Raw genomic sequence first — 22,552 nt, forward strand, 5'->3', positions numbered from 1 at the left:
AGGCCGAAATATAGATTGTATCTGTTCCTTAGCAAAAAAGAAAAATCCACGAACTCCTTGGCGATTCATCAGTACTACTACTGAACAAACGGTTCCAATCAACTTCAATATAATGATGTAGACTTTGATAATTATCGCCACCACTCTCTCTATATTACATAGTAATTATGTATGTACTCCCTCTCGTCCCAAAATGACCGTCGTTTTACAGTTTGAATTTTGTCCCGGCAAAGATCGTCATTTTACGCGTACAGAGGCAAATAGGATAGGGTATCAGGCCTATTTGGACCCACACCTAGTACCGCCCTACAATGTTCACCCCCTCGTGTCTGAAGAGCTGGACGCGTGGACACATTTCCCTCCATACGTTTGCTGGCTTCCTAGTTCCTTGGTCCCGCACCTCCCTATTACCCATCTAATCTCTAGCTCCTTCTGACGAGAATGCAAGGAGCAAGGAGCAGGCCGATGCAAGAACACGGTGCTGGATAGTGTGCGAGTGGGACAGGTCATAGGGGTATTTTCGTAATTTCTCATATACATTGGTTTGCGTGTCAAATCCTACTATTGCGGTCTTTTTGGGACGGAGGGAGTACATGACAATATAATTACACCATGAGAAGATTTACACGCTAGCATGTTATGCATCACACATATATATATATTATATATGCACATCACTATAATGATGTCAGGTTTTTTTCGAGCGGGTTGGGTCGGATTAATCGGGTCGGGTGGCCCATGATTAGGTCTATATGTAAGAGGCATTCTAAGGATGGCAATCGGGTGTGTGGCAACCGTAAGGATGACAAATATGTAAAAACCCCGATAGAAGAGAGTGTGGGGGTGCTCACCACGACCTCGATTCGAGTGGGGAATGGCGGGACGAAGGGCGTCGAGGTCGAGCAGGAGCTTCGGGAGGAACTCCAATGGCGACCGGTGGTGCCGAGGTCGATTCGGCCGAGAAAGGTGCTGGGGAGGTCGAGGGAGGCGCGGCCGGGCTCACCACAGCCTCGATTCAGGCGGAGGAGGATCGGAAGGAGCGGATCGACGGTGGCCGGAATTGGGGGTCAGTGGTGGAGCTCCTGATGGCCGGAAACAGTGGCCGAGGAAGAGCTCGACCTGGACTCGAGGAGGTGCGGGGTGGGCCGAATCGGAAGGGGATGAGGCACGGCTGGTGGATTTCTGGTCGGCCAAGGCCACCGCTCGAGCTCGATTTGCCTCTGGCACGAGGAAAAAGAAGAAAACAGGTAGGGGATAAGACCGTGGGAGAATAAGGTGAAGGTGGAGTTAAAACCGTGCAGTGCATGAGGACGGGAGCAGGTGAAGATTTTTACTCTTTTGATCCAAATTTGACTCGATTTTGACCAGCGGAAACTCAAAACTTCACATAAAAACTTAAGATTTGGTCAAAACAAAAGTGTAGAGGGAAAAAAAATCTACAACATTGATGTTGGGCAAAACTTGATTTGAGTTTTGGATTTGGGAGAAAACCAAGATTAAAGTGGAGCCACGATTGAAATGAAACAAAGCCAGCTTGATTAACACTAATGACCATGATTAAGTGATCATTGGTGACTAACGTACAAGATTAACACTAGGGGTGTTACACTTGCCAGAGAAGAATTGTACTTCCATTTTGAATGGCTTTTGCAATTCCTTTAAATTTGTCCAATAACCTTACTACGTCCTTCCACCAGAAGAACCCTTTGTTTGCTGTCCGGGCAGTTTTCCATTAGGAAGCGTCCCCATGTCTGTCGCTCATGGCGCTGTTGAGGGTTCCCTACTTCCCTTGCCGCGCAGGCGCAGGCCGGTTCACCAGGAGCGCAACGACGGAGACGTAGGAGCTGCCGACGAAGTTGTCGGCCTTCGTCGCGCCCAGGCACGCCTCGTTTAGGGTTTAGCCCATTCCAATTGTATGTTTTGTCCTTTAGAAATGTGCTTATTGCATTTCAGACCCAATTCTTGTCAGCTGCTGATGCCCATTCTCTCCGATCAGAATGGTTTACTCTTGATGCTGATGCCGTAGTCTGTAGTCACAACTCACAACTGACGAGGCCACGATTGCAAATCTTATCAAACATGTAAGGGGTGTCTAAAAATTGCCTTGAACAGTTGGGAGGGGATATTCCAGATTCTCTGAGTGAGCTGCTTGCCCTGACGAGAGGAGTTGGCTAAAAATGATCCATTTGGTAAAATCTAGGCCTTCATAGTTGAAATATGGATTGTATCCGTTCCCTGCCCCCCCCCCCCCCCCCCCCAAAAAAAAAATCCACGAACTCCTTAGCGATTCATCAGTACTACTACTGAACAAAGGGTTCCAATCAACTTCAATATAATGATGTAGACTTTGATAGTCTCTTAATGATCACCACCACTCTCTATATTACATAGTAATTATGTACATGACAATACTCCATGAGAAGATTTACAATCTAGCATGTCATGCATGGTGATGCATGCCACATATATGTGCACATCATCTCTAGTAGCTAGCTCATCCAAACCATCACACACACATATATATAGACACACGCGCGCCGCTCTCTCTCTCTAACTCTGTCTTGAGGAAGAAGAGACAAACTTTATTTCCTGATGGATGCGTATAGATCCTTGGTCCTGCAATACGTGGATAATAATCTGTATACATGCTTCAGACAATACTTGTGGTGGCCGGTACTTGTAGTTGCCGTCGTCCTCGATTCGTGGTCGATGCCGACGCCGCCATGATCATCGTCATCAGAACAGGTACGCCGTCGGCGCGAACGCCGGCATGGACGACGCGCTCTCGAGGTGCCTGCACATGGACGGACGGTATTAGCACGTCAGGCTATCGGTAAGAGAGAGAGAGAGAGAGAGAGAGAGAGAGAGAGAGAGAGAGCTGTGACACGTGTAGCTACCGGTATTCATCGCTGTGTGCGCGGGGCAGCACCCTGGCGACGTCCCAGGACGCCGCCTTCCTGGCCCTCGCCGGCCCGCCGGCGGCCTTGGCCGCGTCGGTGCTGTACTCCTCGTAGATGTCCCCGAGCGACGGGCGCCACTGATGGGCGGCTGCACCACCCACGGATCCGGCGGCGACGATCCTCCTCCTCCTCCGGCGCCTCCTCCTCGCGGCGGCGGCGGCGTCTACGGCGTGGTCGGCGGGCGGCGCGTCGTCGATGGGTCCAGCACGGCAGCCACAGGGCACGAACGACAGGAGCCTCATCAGCTTCCTGCGCACGCTCCCCTCTATCTTGCCCCCCGGCCTCACCCTCTCTCTTAACCCCTGTACTCTCTCTCTCTCTATTATATATCCGAATCCTCTCTCTTGATCTGTTTCTCTCTCTAGGCCGCCGGCGGCGAGACCTCGACGCCTATTGACCGGAATGCCACTGGCTACGAGTGGCCAGAGCTAGATAAGCAACCAGCGAACCAGGGAGCCGAGCGGCTGTGCAGGTAGAGAGATCACGTGCACAGGTGCTGCTTTATAGAGTTCACGTGGGGAAGAAGATGACCAAAATGCCCTCGAATCCTGTGGGGCCGGCAGGGGTAGTTCTGGGATCATGAAATCCTCTGGACCGCCGACGAAGACGACGGATGATATGGATGATTGGATGCCATCTAGCGATGAAAACGGACCGAAACGGACGGAAAAACCTCATTTCTATTTCCGTTTCTATATTTTTTGGCGGAAATGGGATCGGGTTCGGAAAATACGGGTACGGAAACGGGATCGGGTTACGGGGAAGTACGGAAACGAACCAATACGGACGTTGAGCCGGAAAGAATAACGTGATCAAATATTCTCGAGTATACATTAACAAAGTCACAAAATAATATACACGTACGAAGTTATTAGTCCAATATTAACTAGTATGCCATGTGTTAACATGTTAACATGCATACTTAGTGATAGGTATGTTTTTGAAAATATCAATTTTTAGACATATCTTATGTAGATTAAAAACGGGATGAAAACAGAATAAATACGGGTCAATTCCATGTAAAAACGGGATTTCTCGGAAACGGACGGAGAAATCTCATTTCTACTTTCGTAAATACGGAAACGGGATCCCACAAATACGGAAATGGACGGACAAAAATAAAAAACGGAACGATCGGAACGGGAATATTTCCGTCTGTTTTCAACCCTAATGCCATCCAGGGCAGGGCAGGCTTAATTTCGAGGGAAACATACATTTATGTCGTGAATCTCTAGGTGCCTCGCTTTCCTGATCGTGTGATGCAAATAGTGTTACACGTGGACCGTGGGGCCCACTACATTTGCACGGGTGGGGCCAGGCGTTATATGTACATGGAGGTGGGGCATGCGACTAGGACGCGTTCCGTCTATATAGGTACCTAGCAACACAGGCGTAGCTGCATAGTGGAATGACAAGTCGACAACATAGTAACATAGCATATCCCCTCTATTATCAATTAATTTTTAAAAATAATATTATGCTTGTTTTGTACATACATAGATAATCATCGGCTCAGACTTCGCTGATTAGCATCAAAGGTTTAGGTCACAAAAATAAGTTGAAGAATATCTCCAGCAGTCCCCCAAATCCTCAATCCAACTACCATATTAGAAGAGTAGATAAGAAACTAGTACTCTAGCAGTCTCCCAAAATCTTTCCCCTTTTCCCGATAATTATTTGGACATCACAAAAATTCACCCCACCTCTCTCTAAATAAAGAGGGAGTTGTGACTCTCCCAATAAGAGAGTTGAATTGTGAGATTGCAAAAGCAACTCTCCCAATAATCCTAAAACTGCTATTTGAATATCTTCCAATACCAATTATTGGAAAAGAATTATTAAAGGACTGCTGGAGATGCTCTACCACTGCACTCCAATACCTCCCAATACATACATATATATGTCGTAGAGGAGATAAATTGCTATGTTTCGAAACAAGAAAGCTTCATTACTTTATCTGTTGTGATTGTTCTTCTCGAAGCTTTTTGCAGAAGAGGTTGGTTTCTTCTCCTCTTTAGCATAAAGGAATGGAAGTGGTTAGTTGATCATGTGCACATCTCAGGTTCAGGGGATTGAGAAGATCCACTGTTGATGTTACTATCTGCAACTTGTGCACGGAACCGCCCAAATATCTGCAACTTGTACACAATCCTCCACGAGTTTTAGCCATGTGAAAAGTCAATCGTAGGCTAAGAATCTTGGTAATAACAACCTCGATAAGAATCTTGGAAATAACAACCTCGGAGCACAAAGAGTAAATAAATTCCACATAATCACGAATATTTTGACACTTTTCGATTCGTAGAATTACAACTATAATTGAAATTTTGAAGGAAAAGGTCATTTTTACTACCCTCACCAATCAAAGTATTTATATGGTACCGAGTGCGAAAATAGATACAAAACCTAGTCAAAATAATTACAGGTCATGGGTATGTATTTTACCAAAAAAAGTTGCAATTCTATTAAATTTACTTTAAAAATAAAACTACAACAAGAAAATATAATGATAAATTCTTCAGAAACCATAGCCATATGAAAGAACGTGAGTCCTTTCCCTTCAATATTTTTCGTATGGATTAGCTTCAGTAATCCCCTGAATTACGAAGTCCCCTATCCCGTTTGGGTTTGGTTCAAGTCACTGTTGACGCATTCAACCTCCATTGAAGATTCGGATAACAGGACGTGTAGACAGCTATGGCCGGATTGCAACCGCACGGCCACGTTGCTGGACGAGGCGCTTTCCCTGCGGCGCCGGGCACCTCTCGCCGTCACCTGATCTCGCTGCCCGTATCTGCCGTGCACGACCCCGGCACTCCGGCCACTTCAATTTTCAGGCCGGTCCCAACCCAAGATCCTCAGGAGGCCGGATCGTCTGGATCACGGCGAGACATGTCGGCGGCGACGAGCCATCGATCAGCCCCTGTGGTGTCCATGCTCGGATTTGACGGACGACTCACACACAGGAGATTTGGGTTAGGCTTGTAAAACCTGGTCAGGTTAACCGGCGCCACGGAACAGTGGAAGCATCTACAGGAGCAGCTGAGACCACACCACCTGTGCACCGGCAGCCAATGCCGACGACGACAGTGGCTGACCGCCGACAGAGCTTGCCAGCGCAGCCCCCGGCGAAAGGAGACTGTAGGCACACCAGTGATAGTGAAGGCGCCGGCATCAACAGGCAGAGCACCGCGTCCGGTGTCACAGGTTTACAGGTGTACCAATGGGTAACAGCAGGTTAAGTTCAGACACACGGCACCAACCACATCAGGCAACACGAATGCAAACCACTTCTGGAAACCACATCATCCAGGGCAAATCAGACGCACGACAAGAACGGCACGTAACCAAAAGTTGATCATACACTGTCGATTGATTTAGGGAATGTACCGCACACATCAGCAAGAGAGATCAGCTTCGCCGTCGCCATCAACCGACAGATCGACCAGGAACAATGCTGGGTGGTCGACCGATATGAGAGCAGCTAGCACAAGCTGCCAGCTGATAAGCACGGTGACAATTCAAATAAAACGACAAGCAGCTAGCGCAAGCTGCCAAGTGCCAGCTGATAAGCACGGCAACAATTCGAATAAGGCAATTCGAATAAAATGACATCCTCGCATAAAAACATCCCACAACAAGCACGATAGCAGACATTATTCGCAAAGGTTTTCAACTGTTGCACATGGACAGTATACGTGTTTTGGTCCGTGTTGGGATTGACAACTACCTCTTCATGTGGAAACCATGGACGCGAGTAAACGACCACTCCAACACGGCAAGAATATCAGACCGTCTAGGGCATTCACACCTGGTACAGCACAACACACAATATCTATAAATCAGATGCAGAATTGATGGCCTTTTGATCCACTGTGAGCCCCAAGGCTGCATAGAGGGCTGCTCTTCATCTACTGTGAACCCCAGGAACTTGATGGAGGGCCCCATGATTGTTGTGGCTGCGAATTCATCTCTGCTTCCTGGGGCGGTGGTCTGGGTTTAGCATATTCCGCAAAAATAACCCACCCATCAAGGAACTGCACAAAAAATAGAGCTGTCAGGGGGGAGAAAATATTGGTATATCACTATGCATTGCAGCATAAACACACAAAAATGAGAAGGAAAAACTTGAGCTGCCACAAATCAATATCTCATATAGAGATCAAGAGAATTGCTACTGAGTTAAAACCCAACAAGAAACAAAACAAATTTAAATTGTTTTTCTTGGTTGATATACAAAGAGCTGAATACAAAGGTAAAGTTGCATATCATCTGGGCAACAAGGTAACATCAGAAATTCAGAATCATAAACCACCAAGTGACAGATCGAGGCAGCATCAGAGACCACAATGAGTATTCGAGATCTTCTCTTAAAAACAATAAGAAATCTGCAAATGATTTTAGTGACTTATTCAAACATTCTTATAGGCCCATTAATGATTTATGCAGCAGCAGTAGCAATTAGAAAGTATCAGTTCTGTGTGGGAAAAAAAAGCTAGATAACAGTACCAAGATGCTTATAAATGGATGGAAAAAGTTGGTCAATCAGCCCATAAATTTTACTTCAATTTTAGTAGTACAATCACAGTACAATTTCATTTGTGCTTGCCACGTATCAGAGGCAAGCAAGATTTAGAAAGAAATAGTTGCTAACTTTCACACAAATAGTGAGCACCATATACTTGTTAGGAGCCAAATTGACACAAAAAAGTTCTCATAGAAAGGCAAAATATCCATCCACTTATGGTTACGTCAACTACAGCTTACATATGGCTGGCCCAGTTATCAAGGGGGCAAAGGGACTGTCCAGACAATTTTCACAGGTCCACCATGCAATAAAAGATCAAAGGTTCTAACTTCTAAGGCCAATACTCATGGAAACAAGGCCCAACCAATGGTTCTTATAGGGCAGAACAATTTTGTAGCACGTGTGAGACTGGGAATGAAGTTGCACTATTGAGGAATGAAACACTGTACTTCATCAAATATTCAGAGTTCTTTTGCATTTGACTGCCAAATAAATGAACAATGTTCTTGATATACACCAGTATTTTAATTCAAACATTGAACAGACCTAGCTCAGTTTTTCAAACAAGATACACAAGTCAATAACTAGATTTCATACACAATAGTACAATACCAAATGGCTCTTTAGGTAGCTATGCCAAGTGAGTTTCAAAGGATATGGCTCAGATAACCTTTCGCCGAATCACATCATCCTACTACCATCCCACTCCTATAAGACAAGAGACTCGTCATATCTGGGAAATTGGGAGGCAGCCGTAAGACCGGCCTTTCAGATCTCCTCACTGCCATTTCATAACATAAAAAACAAAGCACATAAAAAAATCAGAGATTGCCTTCCCAATTACCACCAGCTGGGTGTACAACCGGATCAGAGTCATCTTATCAATTCTCAGTCCAGATGCCATCTGACTGAACCTATTTGCACCACTACAGCTCTGTATTAGTCAATGCAAATAGTATCAAGCCAAGAAAACACTTACTAGCTGAAGCATCTAGGATATCAAAAAATAGTACCAGATGTAAATCCAGAATAGTGATATGTAGAGAACTGTGTCAAAAGGGGACAGGGCCATATATCTAGACTATTCAATAATGAGTGATGCTCACTTTGTCAGGAAATTGACAGCACAATCATTACAAAACAGTAACACTTCTTCAATGGAAGATAAGTTTACTAAGCATTAAACAACCATATACCTTTCCATCCATTCCTTCTATTCCTTTCGCTGCTTCTTCAGTTGTAGCATACCTTACAAAGCCAAACCCTTTCGAACATCCGGAGACACGGTCTGTCACAACTCGAGCTGCAATTGGAAGAGAAATGGGGATCAAAATTTATAGCATAACAAGAATGACCACAGGAGGAGAAAAAACATACCATGAACAACTTCCCCGAACTTCGCAAAAGCATCTCTAAGTCCTTCTGTTGAGGTACGCTTGCTTAATCCTACAAGTCATAGAAAGATCAGAATTGAATGGAAACATCAAACACACAAGAAAAGGGTAGAGGCATGATATTTTAATTCTAATTTCTGTAATAGAAGAAGTGAACTCACTACTGCCATCTTTTTAATGTTAACATTGTAAAACATTGGCAACATCCAGAACAATTTTATGGCATTTTCTATCATGACTTCCAAGTGAACTCAGGAGTAAAGCGTATCCATACTGTCTCAAGTTGCGTTTCTAGGTCATTTTCAAGTTTCTCACTAGTTTACAATGACAAAGTTGCTCGGATGTATATCATAATCACAAACAAAGGTGGCCAAAATTTCAACCCAAGTCACCAAGTGACTTTGTCGTTGTAAACTAGTGAAAAACTTGAAAATGAGAACTAAGAATTATTGGGCTCCCCACATTCTCCTGAGGCCCCATTCTCTAATCGCTTGCGGGCAAGGTTGCTGCTCAAGTTTTTTCTGCCGATTGGTAACTTGGTAATCAACACCACCGTTGATGGGTTAATGAAATGAGAACTAAGCTAATCACCAGCAGTATACGAAACCTAAGGTGGAACGAAGGAAACCTACAGGGCCACCCTCCAGTGGGACTGTGATTTCGAAGGTTGAACTGTGATTTCGCTCACCATCAGCGTGCACCTCAGATTTTCCCCAATTTCCGAGGAGCGAGCTAGAAATCAATCGATTTCTAAACATTAACCAAGACGAGATCCGGAGCTACCAAACCTAACCGACCGGTAAAATCAAGGCGCCGCAAGACCACCCTCCGACGTCAACGACTCAATACTCGAGCAAATCAACAGAGGAGACCACCGCCATAGCCGTAGGCGTCACCAGAAAAGGGGACAGGAATGGGGAGGAGGAGGAATCGCACCGGAGACGAAGAGGTTGGGGGAGGGGTCGGCCTGGGGTCGCGGGGCGGGCGGCTTCGGCGGCGCGAAGGCCGAGATGGAGAACATGCGCCGGAAACCGGACCTCGCCGCAGCCGCCGCCATCGCCGCCGCCGCCGGAATTCGGGTGCCGAGGGACTGGACGGGGAGTTAGGGATTCGCCGCCTCTGCTGAACCTGGGGTTTAAGACCTTTCTAGGGCTTGGGACGAAATGACCATACTGCCCTCCTGTGTGGCGGCGGCAGCGTTCATAATTTGGATTGACTAGAATACCCTTTACTCTCTTTTTTTGCGAGTAATATCGTGGCCGTCGGATTGGTAACTGGGCGGATGGGATCTTCACGAAAGCCGTTGGAGTGGTGCTCATGGAGTCATGGTATCTGCATATCTGGCAGGGCAGGAACTTCACATGCAGAATTCAAGCGAACCTTATGTGAGGTCTGATGACATTGCCCTTTCAAAAAAAAAAAGGTCTCATCGCATTGCTGGTGTAACTAATGCTCGTCAGGGCAAAGTATGTCGGACCAGTTGGTCACGGCAGTCCGGCAGCACCCCGCAGGTTGTGGGTTCGATCCCTGGTCGGGACGAATTTCCGCCTGCGGGTAAAAAAAACCCCTCGCCTGCCTCATGTCCAAAGCACTGTGAAGCCCGGCCTAACTCACAAGGCGACGAGCCCCGTGTACGGGTGGGGCAGAGGTTCGGGGGTTTTCTTGGCCTGCTGTGAGAAGGTCATTCTACCTCTCAAACAATCTCAAACAATGTCGTGGGGGTGGTCTTACCCCCGCAGGAAGTTTTTTTACTAATGCTCGTCAGAGCTCACGGTGACGGAGTAATCAAGAAAATTGAGTGACTTTTCTCTTCTTTGTTTGGCCATTGATTCTGAATTTTGTTTCCACATATCCCTTACTTTCATTATGTTGTTTTACCACTGGATCGTCGCTGGGTTGTGGAACAAGACGGTATCATATTGGCAAAAACGAGATAGAGTGGGCATTTTCTTCAGCAAAAAAAGGAAAAGAACTTCACAGATGCAGTCCAGTGTTTCGCTACATATAACCATTCTGATTTTTTTTATCCAGTCCATGCAGCTAGATTTCAACGGAAGGGTAATCCAACTAGAAACCAACACCGCTGCTGAATTCAGATCAGATGAAGAATCGATGGTTTACTACCACCACATGGCCAAGGCCTCTAATCTTGAGTTATCCAAACCATATTCAGCCAAACTGTCTGGACTGAGAGAGCACTTCAAGATTCACAATTCATGTCTCACAGTTAAGGCTGGACGAAAAACTCGTGGCTCGCTAGCTCGCTCGGCTCGGCTCATTAGTGGCTCGGCTCGACTCGGCTCGTTAAGAATTGTTACCAAGCCAAGCCAAGGTTTCAGCTCGGGATTTTATCGAGCCAGCTCGAGCTGGCTTGCAAGCGGCTCGCGAGCCGAATCGAGCAAAGCCCAACTAGCCGGCCCAGCCAACAGCCCACGACGCGCGATAAAACACCAACCCTAACCTAGCGCCTCCCCTCCCTGACCCTCGCGATTCCCCTGTGCGGAGCGGCGACGGCGACTGCGCGAGTCGCGTCGCGCCACCCCTGGTCGCCCCGATGCCCCCACGCCCCCCCTCCGCCCCCTTCGCTCGTCCGGGCGTCCCTGGCCGGGCCACCCTTCAGGCGAGGCGGCGACCTGCCTCCAGGCTCCAACCTCCACCATCGCTCTGTTCCTCAACCATCACGGCGCCGCCGGCCGCCGCCCAACACTTGGGCACCCCTCCAGCGACCCGCCTCCAGTCCCCAACAGCCGCTGCGCAGGCAGGCAGCGCCTGCGCCGCAGCCGGCACCTGCGCGCCTCGCGGCCGGCGCCCCTGCGCAGGCGGGCAGCACCGCGGCCGGCGCCCCTGCGCAAGAGGGCAGCGCCGTAGCCGGCGCCCCTGCGCAGGCGGGTCGCGCCGCGGCCGGCGCCCTGCCCCCTGGGCACCTAGCGGCCGGCTCCCCTGCGAAGGCGGGCAGCGCCACGGCCGGCGCCCCTGCGCGCCTCACGGCCGACGCCCTGGCGCGCCCTTGCCAAGACCTGCTCAGTGCGACGGCACCTCCAGCTCCAAGCTCCCTCTCCCCGCAGTCATGGAGGAAGATGAGCCAGCTCCAGGCTATTTATTCAAGCTGGCTCGCGAGCCAAATGAGCCGGCTCGAGCTGGAAAACAAGCCGAGCCGAGCCTGCCTTTTAGCTCGGTTTGTTAACGAGCCGATCCGAGCCAGCTCGTTACCATAACGAGCCAGCTCGAGCTTAGCCGAGCCGAGCCGAGCCGGCTCGATAGCCAGCCTTACTCACAGTCAAGTAGTGCAAAAGTACAATTGAGTGAGCAAGAAACACATCAAATTAACACAAGGACTAATAACTCTCACTTCCTTCAATGGCCCAATATGCAATCTCCAGCAGAACATAGTGACTTTGCAAGCATAACGCTATGGCACGAAACACCAACTGTTCAAACAAAGCTCAAAGGGGAAATGGAACACATTTCACAAGATCCGCGATACAGATAGGCCAGCCAACATCATGCAAAGCATCACTAGGATAGTTCACTAGGAGTTGGGAGAATAACAGCATTTTAGATAAATCAGGTTCGCTCCGTGTCAAACTCAGATGTCATAGTCTGCTCAAAATATCAGCACCAACCCACGTGATCCAAATCCAAGCTCTGTGCAGGTCAGTTGCACAGCACTGCTGATATTTTGAGCTGAGGATGGATATGCATGCTTGTCCTTACATGGGGAGAAATCAGACAGAATTAAGCGTGCTCTTTTGTTTCAGTAGTACTATGTGGATAAATGCCTGCAAAATTGTAATAGTGAGGAGTGGGTTCAGCTTAGGCACCAATCTGTGCAAATGAACAGATTCAGATACGTTTCTACCTCATGAAGATGCTGACTCAGTCTGAGGGGCCTGTTGCCTTGGTTTCCTGTTGGCTGGGGGACCATCTCTTCGCCTCTCGTACCGTCTGCTCTCATACTTTGATGTTCTCCGCTCCTTTGGTTGGTAGGTTGGGTATGTGCAGGGAATTATCTCACCATTGATGTATTTGTCACCTGAATGGACAACAGGGAAAAGGATTGAGCTACTTGGATTAAAGAAGCAATACACAACTACGAGCACAGCCTCAGATATTTTTTAACATTGAACTGACCTCCATAGTCCTTGTTTTTGACATCGATGTAGGAATCGGGAAGCACCCAAAGAACACCAGGCAAACCTACAGGAAGCATAACAACAATATGAGCCAGGGCCACCCAAAATGTTTGGAGAAATTGGTAGTTGGTTTATAGTCAATCGAGGATTTACCCTTGAACTTCTCTGATGTCTCTTCATCAACGGTGCACTGGAACCCTGTGTAGGTGGTCGTGCTGAATGCATACATGTTCTTCTTGGCTTCCTCCATGCTGCCAATGCAACAAAACATTAAGTCTAGAATCATATGCACAGAATCCTTCAATTAACTAAAAGAAAATCGTGCGTGCACAGCCCGTCACATCAGGTTAATGAGCTAGAGAATGGCATCACAAATTGCTGACGCTAAACTACACTGGCCAACACTGGGTTACATCAGGCAGTGCAATGCCTTTCTTCATATATATATGCAGTAATGCTACCATGGAAATGAAAACGGTGTTATGTTGTAACTTAATGGCCGTCTCGTTTGTGTATTCTCGAATGGACAGTACCTTGTTAAACCTGTTATATTACATATCTATAAACCTAGTACCTTTTTTCGACCAAAGGCATTACGCCCAGCTTTATTGAAAGCGTAACAAGCGTTTCAGACAATTGGTCGTGCGGCTGGGGTTACCAGCAAACGTTAGAGTGCCAAAAGAGCTAAAAAGAGCCTAGAGCTCAGGAGAACTCAACACATAGGATCGGTAGCGAGAAACTAACTCTACTCAAAGGGCCAGAATAAACCTAGTACCTATCTGCACAATGTGCACAATCCACAACAATCTGCAGAAAATCCCAGAGACAGCTAACTATAGAACTGTTGAACTCAGCGGTTAAACCGTGAGATTTCTTGGATCCAAGTCCCCCATTTCGCTCCAAATTAGAACCCGCTGCATCTTTCCCCCACCACAACTACTTTGCCCTTGCAATTCAGCAAATTAGCAAGGGAAATCGAGAAGGCGCCAGCACTGATCGCGGCGCGACCGGACCACGCACACGCAAGCCTCGGTGAGGAAACCAGGCGCGCAGAGGCGGGAGGGGGGGGGGGCGGTACCTTCCGAGGACGGTGGCGAGGGTGTTGAGGTAGGTATCGATCATCTGCTCGCGGGTGGGCGCGGGGTCCTTGGGGAACTCCATGACGATCAGCCAGTGGTTGTAGTCGCACCCGGGGAGCAGTATCGTCTCCCTCTGCTCGCCCCCGGCCCCCGCCGCGGGCGGCGCCGGCCTCCGCGCGCGCCGGGGCCGCGGGGGCGCCGCCGCGACGGCGATTGCGGGGAAGGCGGCGGCGGCGCGCGGGAGCGCCGCGGAGGCGGCGGCGGGTGAAGGCCTGGGCGACGGGAAGGCGAAGGCTTGGGCCGCGAGGCGCGCAGCGGCGGCGGTGGGCGGGAGGGACGCGGCCATCGGAGCGCGCCGCGAGGTTTTGCCGGAAGGGAGGGGATAAGGTGGGAGAGAGAGAGAGAGGGGCGCGCGTGTGCTTTAAAGGGCAGGAGGAGGAAGAAGATATTTTACGAGGGTTTTGTGCGGCCCATTACGTCGTAAGTGGGCCGGGCCAGACAATGGCTGGATATTCCGCTTTGGTGTAGTGGGCCAACGCCTATGGGGTAATTGCTAGCACTACTTGAATTAAACTTCTTTCCAGCGATAAATCATCGCTATCCCATCCAATAGTGAGACGAATCACAAAGGCAGAGAGGAAAAACGGGACTAATTATTTAATTCTATTGAACAGGGGGGGAAAATCAACACTTGTTCAAGCCTACGACATTACCATCAAGATCAAATGATGATGCATTTCGTTCGGTGCGATGAATTAATGGAAATGGAATACTAAATAATGAAGGCCTTAGTTATTACCGTCAACCTACATTTGCTCGAGTAACTTTGTATCTTCAAGCAATATTACTTTTTTTAGGGGTTTGAATCAGTATTATACTTATTCCCAAGAAGGAAAACAGTGCCCAAATTTGGCAAGATTCTGAGGTATTCGTGGGCTGGGAATGGGCTAAACCAGACTAGGCCCCATGGTGACTCAACGCTCGCCCATGGGCTGCTGCCCCGGTAGCCAAATGAAATCCACAGACTAACTGATTAGGGACGGTTTTTCATATGAAATTCAAACCCGGTTTCTTAAAAAAAAAACTGATTAGGGACGGGTGTGCACACGCGTAACTCAGCCGTTAAAATTTCTTATGGTGGAACCTGCCCAGATCATATTTATGGCGCCATGACAGACATCTTTTCCTTTAATTTGGCTGTTCAGTGAGTCTAGCTCGCATTATTGACATGCTGGGTTGAATTTAAAACCTGTGAAATGCATAAATTCGATTCCAACATCATGTATAGGATTAAGTAATATTGCGATTTTTCAAAAACAAATAAATAAATAACCACAATTCTCCACTGCCTGAAAAAATAACGGATTTCACGAATTTCAAATGGAGTTTCACCAAAATGAACCCTGGTAATAAGATCGGAGAAATGGAGGTGTGGCCCCGTCAATTCCCCATGTGCAACCTAGTATATATATATATATATATATATATATATATATATATATATATATATATATATATATATATATATATATATATATATATACACTTTGCTAATGTTAAATTGGTTGGGATGTTAGTGTTGTCCATATATTGCAAAAATATTACTAATCGCCCTTTTTGTTTATATTTTTTTGATGCAACCTTTTTGTTTATATATTGTTCCTAGCTGCGTGCAGTTTAGACTACCGTGTGCTGCCGCGAATTGAACGTTTGCATGCGTTGCAGGTCTTGCATGACCTGTCCGAACGTTTGACGTTTGCTTCACACTCTTTATCTAACCATCCGAACATTCAGCACCTAACCTGGGTGGTGATCACGAATCACACAATTTCTTAATTGTCGGTGTCCTGACCCGGGGGTTCGGATTCCGGCTAGTAAATGCTGCGTGTTTCCTCGTCCCAGATGTTGATGCAAGAGGCAACACAGTAACGCACGGGGGGGGGCCGTACGTTGGATAGTTCAAGGACCTATTTGGATGTTCTCATAGCTGAGAGGCAAAAATGAGCCAAACGTGATAGTTTAGAGATGAAATCGGCTATTTTACCGAAAGATAAAGGAGTTGTTGACCAGCATGTCCAATCTTATAAGCTCTGCGCGTCCATTCCCGATCCTGATTCCTCATCCAATGGCGGGCCTACATGGTAGCAAGGGTATTCAAGTGAATACCTATTATTTGTGGCAAAAAAATTTATATATGTAGTGTAGTATATGTATATGAATTAAAAATAAAAATATTAGACAATATAATGGGCTTTTTAACTTCTAGTTTCTACTTGGTGCCGAAAATCATAGTAACCCATGTCCCACATCTCCCCACCCAACAGCCCGCGGGCCCATTAGCGGTCAGGCAGCCAATTAGCCAGCCTAACCGACTGGGCAAGCGCTTGTGTGCACCCTCGGTTCCTCAATTTCCCAATCCCCAGCCGTAAGATCGCAACCCTAGCTTCTCAAATCGGCGATCCTGGCAGCAAGGGCGCGATCGTCGATCGTGAGGACAAACGACAGTAGGGGCTCCGCGGCCAGGCAGACGATCGGTAGCACGGGCGTGGTAGCAAGGGCACAGGGCGCAGGCATGCACGACGTGGAGCACATGGCCAGAGCGCGTCTATGCCGCTTCGCCCAGCATGGTAGGGCCTCCACAGCTCCGCCACTCTAGCACTCGTGCCCATGTGGGGCATGAACGAGCAAGAAGAAGCATGTCTGAGCGAAATCAAGCTTGAGCGCAAGGTGAGAGGATTAGTGATAAATTTGATCTTTGTTTTGAAACTTATCATTGTAATTTATGAAATTTGAGCGGTCAAAAAATTACTTTTTCTGAGATTTTAAATACCGAACTCCCAAATCATGAGCCTTCCCCTGTCCTCATCCCTAAACCCCTAAATCCTTACTCTTAACGGACATGTTGCTATAGTAAAGTGGGATGTTGGATTGTGGATGACAGCGCGCGCTATGCTCTATGCGCTGAACTGCAGCGAAAACCCAAACGTGGAAACTATCTGAAACACTCGAGTATCACATAACTTTCGTGAGCATAATCTACATGCACCCAAAGAAAAAAAAAAGAGAAACACGCGCGTTTAGTTCCCAAAAATTATCACCTCGAAATTTGTGCCTCTTTCTTTGGACACGTGTATGGAGTACTAAATGTAGTTAAACAATAAAACTAATTGCACAGTTTGGATGTACACGGCGAGATGAATCTTTTGAGCATAATTAGTGCATAATTAGCCATAAGTGCTACAGTAACCCACTTGTGCTAATGATGCGGTCAAAGGCCTTAAAAGATTCGTTTCGCGGTTTCCAGGTGAGTTCTGAAATTAGTTTTTTAATTAGTGCCCGAAAAATCCTCTTGACATCTGGTCAAACTGTTGATTTGACAACCAAATTTTTTTGGTTTGGGAACTAAACGTGCCCTAAGAACATGTGCGCATCGTTGCAACCTCGAAAACACAGTTGCCATTGCCAACAGGTCCATGGCCAAAAGAGCCCGAACAAAATGGGGGCACGCAGCGCAGCTCCGGACGGCAGAGACCCACTAGCCGGAGCCGGTGATGGCAAAAAGGCGACGTCGGCGTCGTCCCCGTAATCGCCGGCGAGTCGACAAGTGGCAAGCGGTAGGCGGAAGAGATCAAGATCCCAAACGGACTGGGCCCGAGCAACTAGCCCACAAGTCCGGCAGTCCCCAACACTCGTCCGTCCGTCTCCATGCAAAAGCCATTTTCCCTCTCTCTCTTCTGACGATGAGAGAGAGATGTTCATTCATCTTCTCCACTCAATTCAGATTCAGCCGTCCATCTAGAACCTACTGTACCTTCGATTTGGCAGCACTCCACTTGGCCTGGTTGCGTTTGGCCACCAGAAGCCCGCCCGGGGCTCGGAATTCCAATCCAGGGTGTGTTGATCTTGAAAAGTTGGTAGGAAATGTCACATCGGACACTGCAGCATACTATAGCACTTTTTGTTTGTTTGTGATAAATATTGTTCTATTATAGACTAACTAGACTCAAAAGATTCGTCTCGCAATGTACATCAAAACTATGCAATTAGTTTTTTTATTTACCTATATTTAATACTTTATGCATGGGTCATTTGCTATATTTAATATTTCGATGTGATTTTGATGTGATGGAAAGTTTGGAAAGAGTGGAGAAGTTTTGGGATCTAAACACACCCCAGGATCATCGTTTCGGGAGTTCAGAGATCAAAGTTCATTTCAGAAGAAAAAACAACAGGCACACACATACAGACAGATCCCGTGAGAGAGATGACTGTGGATGCAGTTGGCGCTGCAGTGGTGGCATTGGTTGGATTCGGTCGCTCCGTACTGTTGGAGGCCACGTCACTGTAGACGCGGACTCTTCCTAGGCTCCCTCCCTTTTGACAACACACAGCTTTGCCGACCGTGTGTTCTAGTAGCCTTCTATAGTAGGCTATGCCACAGAAGAAAGACCGTGTGTTCTAGTAGCCTTCTATAGTAGGAAAAAAAAAGAAAGGAAAACGCTCCCTAAACCTGATCTTCTGTTTACAGTCGCTGGTGGAGGTGGCCCACCGCCCGCCAGGCAGCACGGCCCCACATGCCAGTGGCTGCTGGCCATCGAGATGCGACGGATGTTTGTCGTCTTGCGCTTACGATTATCATCACTAAGTAGGTTCAGCACCTCATCCTTGGATAAGTTCAGTACCTCAGCCATGGATTCCTCCATTTGTTTTCTTTGCCTTTGCCCCCAAGTGGACCACCTTTTTCTTGTTACATGATTCCCTGAAGGAGCAGAGGTTGGCATCTTGGCAGAAGAGGCTTTAAATTACAACCATGGTGCTGATGATCCGCTCCAAGTATCATCTGCACCGTACTGTTTACCACAAGCATGGAACAGATGAACCCTTTCTGGATTTGTCAGACATGCAAGTAGATCAGGAGCCAATGCCCCAGGGAAAAGAAGCAAAGCGTATTTCAGGAAACAGCTGCCCGCTGCCGTTCCTGTTTCTGATCAACACCACCCGGATCCGGATGGAGCATCCACAGATCCATCACACACCAGAATGGCGCTACAAGGGGAAAAGCCTTTCTGAAGGATGCTATCACAGTTCTACGCACCACCGTTCAGTCAGTCTCACACTCATTCAATCCACTGCTGAAAATGTGCATGAGCACATCAGGATGGGTCACCCAATCAGAGAGGCTGACGACTGCCCGATTTGCATGATCTAACCGCGTCTACTAACCAGGGTCACGATTAGATGCCCGCGTTTCAGCTTTTTAGTAATGGCGCCAACAGGCCTTTGTTGGTTTAGAACAGGCCATGCGATCAAAATGGACATGCCAACCACCCCCCAGGAAAAGCTTGTGGTCAAGGTCAACCCTTATCTTACGGCTGCTAGGTTTCCATTCAGACATTTGTCAGCATCACCGCCACATCAGCACTGCATAACCCTCACTAATGCAGTCTTGTTAAAGCTAATCAGCTAAATATGGGCTGGTTATCATTATGGCAGATCAGAGAGAAGTAAGATATTTTCCAATATTCACAGTAGTTAAAACATAAGGTACAGTAAGATGGCAAAGAGGATGAGCATTCAACCTCCTCTGAAAGGAACAGGAAGAAAATTCAGCTACATACAAAAGCCGTTTAATTTCCTGGGTGTTTCCTGATCCGGTGGGATCTCAAGAATCCCCACTGCTTTGTCGCCGACTAATGGGACAAAAGCGTGTTTAGACCTCTCCATATTCAATTCAAGGTAGAGATTGTAAGTTTGTTGACGAAGCAAAAACTGGACCATCTAAAAAACTAAGGCGTCCTTGTCAAACAAAATGATTCTCAAAGGTGCACAATAACCACTCACTTCTCTCAAGGACAAAAGTGACACAAGCAATCCGGATTGATTCACATGGCTTTGGTATAAAATGTTTCCACATAAGAGCACTTTGAAAGTTTATTCTGGAGTGATATAGAATACCTATAATTTATAAGCCAAAAGTAAGCCTATCTCAAACCTATGGCCGTACTCAAATTTAAATAAGGAACATCAGTTGCGCAATCTACTGAGTAATTTAAGCTAATAGGATGATGCAAGGGATACTGAGGGTCCTACACTAGTTGCATCAGGTTTTCTATTGGCTATACAATATGCCCAGCAGGAAGCTCATCCTGGTTATTTAATTCCAACGTGGAAAACTTAGGACAAATCACGAGCTTTCAATGCACTACATGGAAATAATATTAATTACCATCAAATGTCAAACCTAATAGAGCAGATAGCTGATGAAGTAGTACATATCAAGTTAGCAAGCACAAAAGATTTTCTGAGCAGACAGGAAGTAATAACAGCCTCTATATACTTGTGGCGCATTTCATTTCTTATCAAAAGTCACAAGGAGATGATAGGCAATACCGCAATAGCACAATCCAATTCTCCTCATGTAACCATGAAAAACTATGGAACACAGCAAAGGAGGAAGAAACGAAACTAGTAGCGACCGACCACACTGGATCACTGACTTCTGAGTATATGAAGATCATCAGATGTATCATACTTGTGGACAGCATTTCAGACACGGTGATCTGGTGATTCTCCGAAACATGGAAGCAGTTCTAGCTGATAAGATCATGAACCATGTTCTTTTTTTTTTGTTCTAACCATATGGACACAAACTAAATTCTACTGATCTGTCCCCCTTTCTGCGCCGCTACAATATGAAAAGAGAAGGGGAAATGAACAGAAAGAGAGAAGAAGATGAGAAGCTTCACCTTTGCTGTTTCTACCTCTGTACAATGAGGCCAACACCCAATCTAGCAGGTGCCAAATCAAAATTATGACAAATTTCATCTCTGGACAGCCCAATTTGAATCACGCTGTCTCGAGCGTCCGGGCCAATTCGACCGCGTTCTTGGCGATCTTGCAGTTGTCGTCGTTCACCAGGGTCTCACAGAGCTTGAAAGCTCCCAGCTTTGTCGCTTCCAATGCCAATTCGTTGCTCTCCGAGCAAATCCAGTTGAGGACGAGCAGGGCCTGCTCGATTGCCCGGGAGTTGCCGCTTCCGGCGACGCCCGAGAGCACGGACACGATGCCGGGGATCTTGCACAGCTGCTGGCGCCCCTCGCGGCACTTGGCGAGGAGGCCGAGCACCTCGACGGCGCGGGCGGAGCCGACGGCGGCGAAGTCGGCGAGCGTGGGCGCCGCGCCTTCGCGCACGGCGCGGCGGCGGTTCTCCGGCAGCTTGCAGAGCTCGTAGAGGGCCGTGGCCGCCTCGCGGCGCTCCCGCGGGCCGCCGCAGCGGAGGAGCCCCACCAGCTCCGGGATGACGGAGGGGTGCGCCCCGATGCTGCATTTGTTGACGTCGACGGTGGCGAGGCTGGTGAGCGCCGTGGCCGCGAGCGCGGCGACCGCGCCGCCGCGGCGTACCGCGGCGGAGAGCGCGTCGACGGCGCCGTCCGCCACGAGCCCGACGCGCGCGTCGTCGCCGTCCAGGGTGAGGAGCAGGAGCGCCCGGGCCGCCGCCTCGTCCCCGGCCGCCGCGTGCCGCAGCAGCACCGCCGCGTTGCCGGACTCCAGCACCTCCCTCCGTCCGGCGGCGCCGGACTTGGCCAGCCTCAGCAGCGCCGGCACGGACGACGAGGACTGAACCGCCTCCGCCGCCGCCGCTTCTTGCCTCCCCTGCGCAGGTCCCTCAGAGGGGACGGGGGCGGCCACCGCTGAAGGCGCGACGGCGGCTATGAGGCGGCGCAGCGCGTGGTTGGGGATGAGCGGCGGGGAGGGCGGGAGCGGGAGGTTGGTGACGGGGCAGGTGAGGTGCCCCCCGTCGAGCCAGCGCTGGATGCTGCGGCGCTCGAAGGTGTGGCCGGAGGGGAGGATGACGGGGTCGGTCATGACCTCCAGCGTGATGGGGCACCGGAAGTCGTCCGGCCATGCCTCCATTCTTGGCGGCAGGATCCGCGGCTCCGGCGCGTTCACGCGGAGGGGGGGTGAGTGGAATGGGAAGCGTGTGGGACTCTGGTCTGGAGGAAGACGAAGCCGCACAAGAAGCTTGGGACTTGGGAGGAGCGAGTGGGGAAAGTCCGGCACTTCCGGTGGACGGAAACGGGTTGCCGTGGGACGGAGTGGGGAGACCGCCCGGTAGGCTTTAGTGTGCTCTCACGTGTTATGCGAGCCTCGCGTGCAATGGCTCTTTTGTGTGTAGGTGATTTTTCATACAGTACTAGAACATTGTGCGGTGTTGCCGCGCAGAAATATGCCCTCCAGTTTAGATTTATTTTAAGAAATTGAACTGCAAAATGTCCGGGGTGATTTTCGTAAAATTGGTAGACTGCGGGGGTTATTTGGTAAATTTGGCGTCGACAGTGTACCGGTCGATTACTGAAAAATTCAAGGGGTTTTTCATAAAATTGATGGACTTCATAATTATTTTAACAAAGTCCAGGATTTTTTTTACAAAATTCACGGAGTACGGCACGATTACTAA

At 48.3% G+C, this 22,552-nt stretch overlaps 4 protein-coding genes, 1 long non-coding RNA gene and 1 other non-coding gene across 7 annotated transcripts; 1 reads left to right on the forward strand and 5 right to left on the reverse strand.

Annotated features, from left to right (window-relative positions):
* Window positions 1-2,304: 2,304 nt before the first annotated feature.
* LOC120677672 lies at window positions 2,305-3,435 on the reverse strand. The gene is made up of 2 exons (XM_039958847.1): window positions 2,898-3,435; window positions 2,305-2,794 (listed from the first exon to the last, which is right to left on the reverse strand). Exons 1-2 carry the CDS (start codon window positions 3,200-3,202, stop codon window positions 2,737-2,739), a joined length of 363 nt encoding a protein of 120 aa, XP_039814781.1. The 5' UTR covers window positions 3,203-3,435; the 3' UTR covers window positions 2,305-2,736.
* A 3,123-nt stretch (window positions 3,436-6,558) lies between these two features.
* On the reverse strand, window positions 6,559-10,042 carry LOC120677673 (organelle RRM domain-containing protein 2, mitochondrial-like). 2 transcript variants are annotated; one of them, XM_039958848.1, is made up of 5 exons: window positions 9,819-10,042; window positions 8,866-8,934; window positions 8,685-8,791; window positions 8,333-8,422; window positions 6,559-6,997 (listed from the first exon to the last, which is right to left on the reverse strand). In XM_039958848.1, the coding sequence occupies exons 1-5, from the start codon at window positions 9,937-9,939 to the stop codon at window positions 6,872-6,874; spliced, it is 513 nt and encodes a 170-aa protein (XP_039814782.1). In that variant the 5' UTR covers window positions 9,940-10,042; the 3' UTR covers window positions 6,559-6,871. The 2 variants fall into 2 exon arrangements, with proteins under 2 accessions (XP_039814782.1, XP_039814783.1); XM_039958849.1 differs by lacking the exon at window positions 8,333-8,422 and having other exon boundaries at window positions 9,819-10,041.
* LOC120680351 lies at window positions 8,145-8,275 on the reverse strand. The gene has a single exon (XR_005677620.1). It is a non-coding gene; the product is annotated as a small nucleolar RNA snoR113 (small nucleolar RNA).
* Window positions 10,043-10,813: 771 nt separating the features above from the next.
* LOC120677675 lies at window positions 10,814-12,557 on the forward strand. Its single transcript, XR_005676397.1, has 2 exons — window positions 10,814-11,108; window positions 12,160-12,557. It is a non-coding gene; the product is annotated as an uncharacterized LOC120677675 (long non-coding RNA).
* Window positions 12,219-14,495, reverse strand: LOC120677674 (multiple organellar RNA editing factor 9, chloroplastic-like). The gene is made up of 5 exons (XM_039958850.1): window positions 14,094-14,495; window positions 13,169-13,266; window positions 13,014-13,079; window positions 12,742-12,915; window positions 12,219-12,661 (listed from the first exon to the last, which is right to left on the reverse strand). The coding sequence occupies exons 1-4, from the start codon at window positions 14,438-14,440 to the stop codon at window positions 12,743-12,745; spliced, it is 684 nt and encodes a 227-aa protein (XP_039814784.1). The 5' UTR covers window positions 14,441-14,495; the 3' UTR covers window positions 12,219-12,661; window position 12,742.
* Window positions 14,496-20,411: 5,916 nt separating this feature from the next.
* On the reverse strand, window positions 20,412-22,172 carry LOC120677676 (U-box domain-containing protein 8-like). The gene has a single exon (XM_039958851.1). The coding sequence runs from the start codon at window positions 22,006-22,008 to the stop codon at window positions 20,941-20,943; it is 1,068 nt and encodes a 355-aa protein (XP_039814785.1). The 5' UTR covers window positions 22,009-22,172; the 3' UTR covers window positions 20,412-20,940.
* Between the last annotated feature and the right edge of the window lie 380 nt (window positions 22,173-22,552).

Source organism: Panicum virgatum, chromosome 6N, assembly GCF_016808335.1.
Source record: "Panicum virgatum strain AP13 chromosome 6N, P.virgatum_v5, whole genome shotgun sequence".
NCBI lineage: Eukaryota > Viridiplantae > Streptophyta > Magnoliopsida > Poales > Poaceae > Panicum > Panicum virgatum.